This window comes from Penicillium macrosclerotiorum, assembly GCF_028827735.1.
Source record: "Penicillium macrosclerotiorum strain IBT 26536 chromosome Unknown utg000003l_segment0_segment0, whole genome shotgun sequence".
NCBI classification, from domain to species: Eukaryota; Fungi; Ascomycota; class Eurotiomycetes; order Eurotiales; family Aspergillaceae; genus Penicillium; species Penicillium macrosclerotiorum.
In genome coordinates this window covers 3,418,610-3,431,342 of record NW_026643083.1, presented here as the reverse complement: position 1 = coordinate 3,431,342, position 12,733 = coordinate 3,418,610, and the positions used below count along the sequence as shown (strand labels likewise).

At 45.5% G+C, this 12,733-nt stretch overlaps 3 protein-coding genes across 3 annotated transcripts; all 3 read right to left on the bottom strand.

Annotated features, from left to right (window-relative positions):
* Positions 1-3,326: 3,326 nt before the first annotated feature.
* Positions 3,327-3,812, bottom strand: N7462_004136 (nuclear transport factor 2 family protein; the record flags this gene model as incomplete). Its single annotated transcript, XM_057075862.1, has 1 exon — positions 3,327-3,812. The coding sequence occupies one exon, from the start codon at positions 3,810-3,812 to the stop codon at positions 3,327-3,329; it is 486 nt and encodes a 161-aa protein (XP_056935367.1).
* Positions 3,813-6,396: 2,584 nt separating this feature from the next.
* Positions 6,397-7,242, bottom strand: N7462_004135 (sulfonate dioxygenase; the record flags this gene model as incomplete). The annotated part of the gene is made up of 2 exons (XM_057075861.1): positions 6,397-6,464; positions 6,882-7,242. The coding sequence occupies 2 exons, from the start codon at positions 7,240-7,242 to the stop codon at positions 6,397-6,399; spliced, it is 429 nt and encodes a 142-aa protein (XP_056935366.1).
* A 3,523-nt stretch (positions 7,243-10,765) lies between these two features.
* N7462_004134 (uncharacterized protein) lies at positions 10,766-12,411 on the bottom strand (the record flags this gene model as incomplete). Its single annotated transcript, XM_057075860.1, has 3 exons — positions 10,766-11,791; positions 11,853-12,161; positions 12,223-12,411. 3 exons carry the CDS (start codon positions 12,409-12,411, stop codon positions 10,766-10,768), a joined length of 1,524 nt encoding a protein of 507 aa, XP_056935365.1.
* Positions 12,412-12,733: the final 322 nt, after the last annotated feature.

The following is a 12,733-nucleotide window of genomic DNA, read 5'->3' as shown; positions in this document are numbered from 1 at the left end:
CTTATTACCCAACTGGTCCAACGACAGGCGACCAAAAGGGAAATGACATTGATTCCCTCAGTCATGAAGGCCATCCCTTGGTCCCAGAATGTGGTGTGAGAAGTTCTGTGGAGCGGGATCGTCGTATAGGCGGTAGATGTTGATGATGTGGCACATAACGTCGCCATCTACCTCTAGTGAGATATCGCTAGACACGACCGGGTCGACGTCCTTTGGCGGCAACCTCCAGGCTATAACACCGCATTTCGGCCGGATGTTTAGAGTAAAGAGTAACTGCGTCCAAGCTAATGATGACTCGCAGCGTCCAGTAGGCTGAAAGTAGCCATTCTCGCGCACCAGGTGATCTTCGAAAGCCCTACTTCGGAGAATTAGGCTGCAGCCATCGGCCCTTCCCGTCCATTGCCTCGTCCGCCCACTCCCCAAGCCTCTGTTTTAATGCCTGCGCTGTACTCTGTTTCCTTAAGATTGACGAAATGGGGCGCCTAACAAGCTCGACGACGGCTGAAGCTAAAGTCACAGTCTGCTGACCGTCGACGATAATTTGTGCATATTTATCCACGGGTTGATCTGCCATCGTGACGGGTGCTAAATGAGGTTTCTATTTCCGGGTGATTCGACATTGACGGAGAAGAAGAGGTTATAGCCTAACTGTTTTTGGGAGGCAAGAGAATATTTCCTGAAGGCAGCCTGATTGCGAAGGAAAGAAATGAGGATAAGCAAGATTGGCGTTGGGCACCTGTGCTTTAGTGCGGGGTAGATTGTTTGCTTGCACGTTAAACTCCTCTAACAGAAGCTTCGCTATCTTGTCGAGATAAAGTGAGGCTTTTGTAGTAGATGATTTTAGAGCCTTTTACATGATTAGCGTAATGCTTATTGGCCACTGACCCCAATTAGATGGTTCCCTTGCTGCAGTTAGGAGCTTATGCCATCCGTGATATAGATAATTCCCTGCTACTGATTATATCACAAATAAGCTCGTGCTTCAAGGGGCTAGATTATGCGCTATTCCCATTTGGCCATATATGTAATAGATTCATAATAGTCTTCCGCTGTACCGAAAGAAAATGATAATGTTTAAGGAAGAGTAGCCGTCTTGTCGGGTTTATGATAATACGAGGCCTATACATTCAGTGACGGAGATTTCGGAGTGATTTCTAATATAGATTAGCTCCTCTTAGCAAGTCAGGGTTACTTAAATAATCAAAGAGTGTCAGTGGCGATACTATTTTCGAGACGTACTTTAAGCTAGAGTAGCCTGCTATAACCAATCTCTATGTATATCAGCCGGGTAGGTACTAAAGTTGGATCGCGTTGCCTAGAGCTTAGCATAGTCACCAGGGGTTAGAGCATAGCGAGTGCCCCTAAGGTTCATGGTTTTCGGGCTAGAATATGGAGTTCTAAACAGGCTCTGCGTTATCTCTACAATACGACAGCAATCTTGGCAGTCTATGTTGGTTTCGAGGCGTACGAAATTTCTATGGATGTGGGGAATGAAAAAAAAAACAATCGCAGTATATAACCGAAGCCATAGGTACAAAGAAACATGTTGCCTATTAGGGTTATTTCTCTATAGCCTTGATGTCGCCTTCTCTCTGATGTTAGACGAGTACAGGTAAAGGCAGCGTGTGACAAGAAGACCAAGTCGTGAGAAAATAAAGGAAAAATTAGCTAGTTTGTTGGAATTCTCCCTTTGTTTAGTCTATTTGCACGAAGAATTTTATCGGTTTCCACGAGGAATTACGTTACTATAATGGTGACTTATTTGTAGTTACTAGTGAATACAATACAGCCCAGTAGGGATAACAGGGGAAGAGCTCAAATTCAATTAGTGTGTTTAGAGTTAGGGGTTGGAAATTAAGTTGGAAGAGTATAGGGTTAACACTGATATCGAATATGACTATATAATCGATCAATATCTAACTTATTATAGCTCATGGGAGTGCCATTCGTTGGATCCGTGATGGGACCCTCTGGCTTGGAGGGCTGAAGATTGTCCTTTTTCCTTTTCTTGTCGGTTTCCTCTGGTCGGCCACGGATAAGCTCTGCTGAATGTAGTATTTTCAGAGACATCGAAAGATGCATCAAATCATCCAAGCACGGCAATTTCTTGGATATGTTTAGCCTCTAGGACTTCAACTTCTAAGGCTCAGCCGATGTCTTAACAGGACTTCCCGAATTAAGGGACTTCTGTAACTTCTGTGACTTCTAGGAGGCAAGAATTCTACGGGCGAAATCTCTATTAAATTAAGTAGACTAAGGGAGAGCTCAGAAGCAATAGACTCTAGAGACTTGGCTTTTTCTTGAACCTTGCGAATAGCCGAGATTAATAGGCCGGCTCGCCTGCTGGATGCTGGACCTCTCAACGGCATTTGCAGCTAAGAGTTATCAATAGTAGATATACAATGGTCTAGCATAAGAAAAGGATCGGTCTAAAGCTAGATATGAGAGATAGGACGTCTTTTTCAGGAAATTCCTATACCGCATTTATAGATTTCGCGTCCAGTCGTTTAAGAATAGCGGCGTAACTAGCAACTTAAGTTCATAAAGAAAAAAAGTATGCAAGCACAAGAATCTGACGAGCTCACAAATATCTAATAAATGAAGAAGGCTTTAAGAAAACTCACAGAAATTCTCAGTGCGCTCGAGATCTCCCACTCAATTTCTTTATCTCAAAGATGGAGCCTCAGCGACCGGTTCATGCATGAGTGTCTTTTGGTTCTTTGATCCCGCTATCAACCTCCCAGCCCTGAAATATTCGACCTTCTAGCTCCTTCCAGCCGACAGCCTTTCTCTTCCAGTATACTGGAAGATAGTGACTGATGGTGAACATGGAAACCAAAAGTGTGCCATAGTATTTCCCCCACCCTTCAGAGAACTACCCAAACGGTGCCCTCTTTTTAATAAGAGAAGATCCTATGCGCGAATCAGTGCAATTTTTCTCTGTGATTCGTGCCTTTTTCATCCATGGTTGATAGGCCATTGTCTCGACAGGAACACAGCAGGAAGGGATGGGCAGCTCGTTTCAAAGAAAGGAAGACTGTAATCTGCGACCCCGTATGATTTTTATCAGAAAACTGGGCGATGGAGCAAAAGAGTAAAATTCATAGTGATATTTCCAGCAGCAGTTCAGAGTAAATCTAAGGTGTTTCAAGGTGCAACAACGCATTTCGCCCCCGTTATGGACTGGAAATATGCTAGATGGATGGCGCCAATTCATCATGTGTGGCCAATCAATGTTGTAAAATTTCAAAAAGATCTCTGGCGCGAAAGCATATCAACCCCCCCCCCCAATCTCCTTCTCCCCTCCCTCATCGAGAAATATAGCCTTAGGCCGACCTATGCATGACAGAAATATCGCCTTGTCTCCAAATAATATTCAATACCCATTTCTTGATTTTCCACATTCCATCCGCATTATCATGCACAAGATCAATCGAATACTGCCCCGAAGCCATAAATTTTGGTCCGTCGAGTTCTTTGCCTCGACCAGGTGGACAATGCTGTGCAAGGAAGTTGGCCGTGAGAGATGCAGTACTTTCTCCCTCCTTAAAGCTCACACGAACGTTGCTTGTCATGTGTGTAGTGTCCATGGGCCCAACATGGGCAAGAAATTGTGTTCGGATAGATGAGAGGCCTTGGACTGATACATCCTCTCCAGGGCCGGAATTTATCTCAAGGACAACATCTTCCCCTGCAAATGCAGAGTTGAAAATGGCAACGTCATTGTAGTCGAAGCCGAGGAGGGCTCGATACATGGCATCCGAAATTGCTTCTCGCGCGGTGAGATTCTCGAGGGTCTGAGGATAAGACATGACTTTGTGATTGTGTAGCGTAGAGAGGATGAACACGTGATGAATGTCTGTGGTTTCTGGCTTTATATTTACTGAAGAGAATTGCCGGTCTAATTTCAATAGATAGCCACTCGGCGATAAACGGAATTAAGCAACAGGGCCACCGCAACATCGGAAATAAAATCGCATCTAGAAAGCCCCGACTTGCTATTGGTGCCTCGCCCCCGCCCCCAATCCTTCCGGGTTGTGGGTGCGCCACGTCAGACTGCCAAACCACATCAGGCTGCTATCTTTTTCTACCATCCTATTTTTTGCTTCCCTACCCAACACCACCATCAAGATATGCGAAATTTTGATGAAGTCCGTATGGCAGAGGCCTGCCTAGCAGTATCACGAGAAGAGAATCCGAATATAGCACGTTTAGCACGTGAATTTGGTGTTCCTAGGGGTACATTATACGATCGTGTTGAAAAAGAGAACAATGCCTATGCTGCTAAACAGAGTATCAGGAACGCTCTCGAAGCCTATCAAGAAGAAGCCTTGATTCGCTGGGTTTAATATATAAGCGATTACTATATACCTATCACTCCTAGGATACTAGAAGCATAGGTAAATCGTGTATACTAACGCGTTAGGAAATAGCCTATTAGTAAGATATAGGCGTATCGCTTCATAAAACGGCTTTCTATATATCTTCCATTAGGGCCTACTAGGTTTAATATACTAGTATAATCTACTAGCTTAAACTATGAAGAAGACTACACTACTCCGTCTGGTCTATAACTTTGATAAATATTGCCTTTAAACCAGGCGAAGGAAGATCTAGAAACGTTATATATTCTTCTAATAAGAAGATAGTAGATCTTCCTTAGCTAGACTAAGGCGAAAATATTACGCCTATTGAGTATATCGCTACTGATAGGTAGTAGATAGATGTTATAGAACAATCAGATGTATAATACTCGATGTTATTCCGGCCGATTTCGGATACGAATTGTATGCATGATGATATACGTATGTTCACAGGGATCAATGGGTTGGATTTGGACTCCTTTATCGTCATACCTTCGGCAAACAGCGGAATGACGATACTAAGGTTATAGGAGAATCCCCTTTCTTTTGAACTGAATCTCTTCATGATTCATTTATTGGAATAATACACCTTGACTATTCTTCCTCAATTCTATAACGATCCAACATTGTATTTATTTTCCTTACCTGACCAACAGGCCGCTACCCCGGGTAGCACCCTAATATAAGGAAGCAGTGGAAGAAGGCGTCTAAAATATCACCACCACTAGATCCTACATAGAATCAAGATATAGCACTAGAAAGAGCGAAAGAAGCACACTAGGAAGGCGATATCCTCTTTATAGATACTACTAGGATACGTTGATAAATAGGGTATACAGGAGAAAATAGCAGTCTGATGTGGTTTGGCAGTCTGATGTGGCGCACCCACAACCCGGAAGGGTTGCGGGGCGGTGTAAGGCACTAAACTGTAAATTAACAGGCAGGATAGCAAAATGGAGAATTCCAACAGTTGCTCAATAACATTGGTGAGAAAGGCCTGCAAACACTGTGAGCTGTGTCTTCGCCGGTTGGGATGGGTATATTGTACCTAGACAGAGCCCCCACTCGGCAGTACCAGAGATACTGAACGAATAAAAGAACAGGACCTCATACTCACCGAAAGTTCTTCCATCAGATAATCGAATTAGAGGCTATTAGTTGGCAGATATGAATCCCCTCCGTCTGAACGATGCTTTTTCTCATCGATTTCTCTTTTGTTTCGCTGTTCTCGACTCTCGCTTGTGAGATCAAAATAAGCTAGTTGGCGTTGAGAAATTTGATTAAAAATAAAAACCCAGCAGAAAATAAAAGGATTGCAAAATGATAGCCTACGTTTTTCGCCGAAGACCGTTGTTCTAATTCCTCGTCTTTCACCTTGATATGTTCCAGGAATCACTCGATGAAGAGTACAACTATGACCCTTCACTGTGAGCAAATGCTTCAAAATTGAATAACTTAGGCTGGAACGTACCGGTTGTCCCACATAGCCACACTTCCTACACTCCATTTCCAACGAACGTAGTGATCATCCGCGGAATGAATGTGATATGCCAAGAAGTCAAGTATTTTGTCTAATGGATACGTTGTCACTGGAGGCAATTCATCAGGTGGTTAGTTTTGAGAAACAAACCAGACTCGAGCTTTTTAAGCTCTGCAAACCCAGTAACAAACCCTGGATTCACATTCAACGCTTTCAGGTTCGTAACGGGATGTGTTCTGACAGCTGGGTGGTGAGTATCGATCGGCGGACGGTTTGGTCCAACCCCCAGAGGTCCAAAATAGTGTCATCTAGCCATGTAAATCAGAGAATGGTCAACGAGTGGACTGGTAACTCATAGAAACATTGTAATCTGGAAGTATGGACCGCGTGCAGGCCATCAAGAAATTTCTGGTAAGCTCCGCTCAGAGCATCATAAAGGCCGTACTGAGAGACCTAGAAAAGAATTAGGTTCATTGCTCTTTTGCTAACATTTTTATGTTTTTCTTTTTTTATGTTTTTCTTTTCTTTTTTCTTTTTAAAAAAATAAAGGATTCATACCCAAGCTGTGTCACCTCCAACATCGGGGTGCTCTTCCATTCTTAGTAAGGAATAAGAGGGTGCTAAAAACGATGAGTCTAAGAAAAGAACACGTTGCTTGCAGCCTGAAGCTTACGGTTGAGTTCAAAAGATGTGTCTGCATGAAAATCTCCACTTGGCTTGGGTCATAGTAAGTTGCAGCGTACGATAAAGCGACCCATAATAACCCAACTTACCCAGGGCGTATATTTGAGAATTTCACGGTGATCCTCACGACTGCCATGTATGTTCACAAACTAGATGATGATCTTTCATGTTAGAAATTACGTAAAACCAATCGTGTAAATCTATTGCCTGCCTTTTGATCCTGCATATCATCAGCAAATGGACTCGACAACGTAAATGCGACGATGAACTAACCTTTTGAGCTGGATGCCGATCCAATATCCCTACTCTCGGCTTAGTGAGTGCTAGTGATGGTGCTCTCTCTATGGACGTACCAAAATGTTCGAACAATTGAACTTGCTGATCAGTCGTGAGATCTTGATCCCGGAAGAAAACAACTCCTCGTTCATTGACAAGCAGAGCTAGCTCGTCAAGCTGCGTCTCAGTTAACCGGGACAGCTGCACGTTCTCGAGCAGCGTGCCAATTGATTCAGTTAGATCAATCCTTCTAGCCACTGCAAATAAATTCTTTTTCTCGGGATCTGCAAAGAAAGCTCGGTCTCTTGGGGGAATGATCTCCTGGCGGACCGGCTCGGGAGGCACATGAGATACTATTTTCGGATTGAAATGGGGGTGGAGAGTGATCGGAGTTCCAGAGTCTGCCGATATATGCTTCCGTGATTCTAGATGGGCCATGGTTGCTGAGTTTCTCTTTGGAAGGGTTGTTGCGATGAGAGTAAATGGAACTAAATCTGGGAATCTTTGGAAAGATTGAACGAGGAAAATGACGTCCGGCCGTCATTTATTTGATCGAGTCTACCCCTCAGGTTTCCATGCACCGTTATGAATTGTTCTCATTTTCTATCGATATGGCACAATATTGATCGAGTTAAAATTCTCGTACTGTGATCCAATCCGGGATCCTGACTCCTTCCTGCAGCTGCCAAACTAAAATTAAACTTGAGCATGGATCCGCTTGAATCTTGTCTATGGCTATGGAAGAATCCTTTCAACTCGCACCTTCTATTGCAATTCCGATGAGATATGACGCCATAATGAGATCCGGAACTGCATTACTATGGCCAGTCATTGCGCGAGACTTGGCAATCTTCGATCATTCAGACGCCGAGAGAATAGAAAGGTAGAAACACAGGTTTCTTTTTTACATAATCTGAGGAGTCGTAGACATCACACTCTAAAAGTGTCTTGTATCAAACAAAAACATGCGTGATCCTTCGAAAAGGCTCCATATTGAGGTAGCGGGGGTTCAAATCTAGAGAGCCTTGTTTGAGCATCAAATCAAAAACACAAGTCAATCTGTAAATTATAACTACAGAAATAAAGTTGATGAACACGGAGAGAGTGATAGAATTGACGAGATTTAGCAAATCAAATAGACAAATTCGAATAAAGTACTCCAGGTGAGTTTCTCTATATCACTAGTAAGAATCCAGAGACTATACTCTACTGCCTTGTATATCAATGGGCGTAGTGGGGATGGCCAAACATGACAAAAGATGCAAAAGAGATTGATGATGCAATGGAAGCTGGGATCAGCCACAAGCCATCCAGTACGCCGTTTGATCCGTCGTATGGACTTTCGGGTCATCAGACACTGGAGAAAGCAGACATGCAGACAAAAGATTATCTCAAGATAGTTCGGGTGAGATCACCATGGAGGCTCTATAAATCTGCCACCTGAGATCCAGCAGAAGGAGACTGCGACTGATTGAACGACTGTCCTGTCTGGGATCTACATACAGGAAAGAGCGGATGTGGAGAGTCGGTTCGGATACTCAATCCAAACTGCGATCTGGGTATGAATGAGATTGGAAAGCTGTTTGCAGGACGATTACTGGTCAACCCGATTACTGGTCGACCTGACCCCAGATTCAAAAGGATCTGTGTAATGACTCGATCTGGATTCTTCAGTAGAGCGGAACAGAACATGCTCCCCGAGTCGCAATATTGTCAGAAGTCCCTTGACCTACTCGAGAACTCGAGTCTGAGTCTCTGCTTAGGCTTCTACTTTGGCTACTATCAATGCTGTTTGGCAATATTAGACAAGTGGTAATCTGATGAAGCTGAATCACACTACCTATCTGTGAGACTCCTTAATTTGAGTGGATTAGCATCAATAGAGCCCGATGCTTCTACTTCAGGTGTAAGGCTGATGACGTAGCATATCATTTTCGAAATATTTATGTCTCAACATGCCAGGTCACATGCTGTAATGAGGCGAGAAGAGAAAAGAATAGCGTCAGGGTTAAGGTTGACAGTTGGGGAAGCTGCCGATGCCTAGCTTGAACAGCACATTCAACAGCTGCCTTGGTCTGCTAGTTTGCGGAGCGGCAGAGAAACGGGGAGTCAACAACGAAGTCATCCAAAGACTGTGCTCTAAGGTAGTTCATATCCCAGAATGACAGTCTCGAAGGGTTGATTCTCTCGGAGACTGAGCCTTCCCGGGGTCGCTTGCGTGCATTTGCATTAGGGAGCCATCTTCACATATCCCAATAATAAGATCGTGATAGTATCAATTCATTGGACATTTGATCTGAGATACAATCTGGAAAGGCTGTCCGCGTACCTAGAATGATCAAAAGAGTGGCCTGTGGTGATATTACTCTGATGTAATGGCCAATAAATATCTAGAAAGATGAGGTTGTCAGGCAGCCTGCAGTGACAATACGGATAGGCATATGCGGCGGCAGCGGTGGTGGATAGAATAGAACAGGTAACAACTGAAATAAGCATAACAATCAGAAAATCACGCGACTGTGCAAGGCAACCAAACGAGAGATTCGAAGCTAGTGGAAGCGAGATGGTGAGTTCTCGATTAGGAAATTGGTGAGGTATAAATAATTCTGTTCTCACCTCACTTCTCTCCTTCTTTCCTTCCCTTCATTGGGCCTCATGGATCTCGAACATGCACAAGTTTGGGGTTATTTTGTCTTGTTTCATTTGTTTTACCTTGTCCAGGAGTCAACATCAGTCCTAGTTACTTGCAACTGGCCGCGTTCCCTCTGAGGTCCTAAGGTAAGAGAGAGAATTGATACGACAGTATATCGCATGACACCACATCACACCACATCAGAACAACTTATGACATACATCGACACTCATGGGCCGGGGGGGGGGGGATGGAGAGGCGACAAAGGCGGCCTACGACAAGCCAGATTCACCGGCGAGACCAGGGAGAGACCTTTGGAGGATTTTTCCGCTACCATTCATCGCCCCTCGACAAATTCGACATCCTTTGACACGTTTCAACACGCTTCAACAACCTTCGACACTCTTCGACACTCTTCAATATCTTCGACACGCTTCGACACGCTTCGACACTTTTCGACACTTTTCGACAACTTCGACTGGGGGCTTTCTGGGGGTTGCTGTGCTTTCATAGGGGACAACGGCATTGAAGGACATTGCGTAAAGGGTTAAGCAACACATGAGGTTTGATGTCTGTCTCGGTGATTAAACAACGGTGATTCGTTGCCCGGGGCCGCGACAACTTTGGAGGGAACCCAACCTCTTGGGGGATATCATGCTGACTGAATTGCAAATGAAGCTTCCTGATCCTTTTTCCCGGAGCAGTGGTGACTATATCACAAGTGGGGTCTGGGGGCAAGTACTGTGTCGTTTAATGATGATTGGGCAACCTGGCTGGCCGTGTGGGAAGCTGTCCCTCAGGACCCGCAATATGCCTCTCTGAGAACGATTGCATATCAACTGGAAATTCCAGATCTTTCTCTGCCAGACTCTGTGATCAATATTCGCAAAGACCCTCGCGATAAGATTATCTTCCTTCTTGACATCTGTTCCTTGAAAAACATCCCTATGAAAGCTGCACAAGCTACAAGCTGGACTGCGAATCTCCTTGAACTTCGTGCCCGATCCCCTGTTTTGCTGACGCCTTATCGCTATGGTCATTCAATGAAGGGTTGCTCCGGAGAGAACCTGAGTTAAATCATGCTCCGACGTGCCTGATTTGCATTACTGGTATCTATTGTCTGTTACTTACATCTCGTGTGGAAAAACGTCTTTTGATGCGCTTTCGCTTTCCACCATCCTCCATTGCTGAAGCTGACTTACTTCCTAGAACGAGATACCTCCCGTGTTCTCCTTATTACATGTATTGCATGAGCTACGCCTCTTCTTTCATGCTGTGTAGGGTACTCAACGGGGGAGAAATCTAAATAAATTGACACGGAACGCTATCCTAATAACGATATCGAAAGCCTGGCGTTTTCCAGTCGGTAATATCCTCATAGTCTGCTGATACAAGTCTCACTTGGTTTACCATATCCACCACAGTATTGGATCTCTGATCGACATCCGACACTTTGCCACCGCCAACAGCACCTGCATTACCAGCGCTTCCCTCAAACCCTTCTTCTCGGCTGCGGCGTGTATTTGTCCATTGCAGGTATACCCGAAGACAGAGAGCTAACATGACAGCCAGAGCATAGCAGATCATGATGGTGCGGAAGGCGGTATTGTATGTTGGAGCTTCACTGCTGAGGAAAAATTGGGGACCGGCAATATTGCCAGCGCAGTATGCAAGGAACAGCATTGCTGTCATGGTCATCTTCTTCGTCACTCCGCGGTAGTTGGCCTGCACGAGAGACATGGCGAGTGGCATGGCTGCAGGGCCCGTCGAGAGCAAAAAATATCCGAACAGTTGAACCCCAAGAGCAATGTGGGCCCGGGAGTAGATGATGGCACTGCCCACGACACAAGGGAGCACGACAGCCACGATGAGCAGACAGTTTAGCTGACGAAAACGACCCGCCAGCCATCCGCTTCCGGTGATGGCGGCTACCGTGATGATTGAGTACGGGATGGTGATGAGGGTAGACTGTAAGCTAGTAAATCCGAATGACACAATCACCAGGTTGGCGAAGTTCTGTGTGCCTCCATTCGGAATTTGAGTCAACAACTCGAGGCCGAAGATCAGCCAGGACTTGGGATCCATCAGACACTCCACGACTTGATTCCACTTCCACGTAGTGTGTTCAGTCACTCCAGTTCCCGCAACGACAACTCTGTTTCCGGCATATTGACGCTCCTCCTCAGACAAGAAACGGGCCTTGGAGATTGAGTCCGGCAGAAAAGTCCAGATGGCGATGCCCCACAGAAACGTGAGAATGCCAAGCAGAATAAACATCCATCGCCACGGTCCGACATGATCATCTACATGCCCGAACCCATAGGCAATAAGGCTGGCCACGATTCCGCCGACACTCTGAGAAAATGGGTCAGTATTGACAATCCTGACTAGCTTGGTCGAAACTAGCTATGCTTACGTTGCCTGCGAACCAAAAACCCGTTCTGGTCGGAATTTCATCGCGAGTATACCAAGTCGAGGTGATGAACATGAATGCCGGGGTAATCGTAGCCTCCGCTACTCCCAGCAGCAATCGTAAAGTCACTAGGCCTCCGAAATTGGTACATGCTGCCGTGAGAGCGACGACTGTCCCCCAAAAAAAGGTGTTGGCTGTCAAGTATTTGGCTGCTGGGAGACGGGCAATGAGCAGCGTGGTCGGATAGGCCCATCCCAGGTAGCCAAAATAGAAGACGGATGAAACCCAGCTGTACTGCTGGCCAACCAGACCCTAATCGGAGGTCAGTATAGGCGTGTCTATGGTCTCGACTAGAGTAGATCAGGGGACTCACAGTGTCATCGGAAAGGCCAAAGACGGAAGCACTCGACAGAATGGTCTTGTCCATAAAATTGAGCATGTATGTCACGAAGAGCAACGGCACTAATCGCCGGTCGATCTTGCGCAGGACTCGCTGGGCCAACGCATTGTCAGTGACCTGCTCGGTCACGGGCTCTTCGCGTGCCGCGCTCGACTCTGCCATTTCCTCGGCCTTCTCAACTCCTCAACTTTGTCAATATTCTCTGTCAACAAACATCCCAGCACATTGGGATCGTCTCTGCTTTATTGCGCTCTGAACATGCCGCTTCCCCCCCTTGCCTTATCTTTCCCCGCACTTCCATTGGCCTGTCGACTCGAGCCCCGCAACTGTGTCCTACCTATTCCTTTTATCGCCGATATAGGATCAGATTACCTTTATTCATTGGGTCTAGTCATCCTCCAGATCAGCACGCTTGCCTTAGATCGGGGTCAAGCGGTTTAGCTCCTGAGACTAATAGCCGACTTCGTGGAGTAGAAGGTCGAAG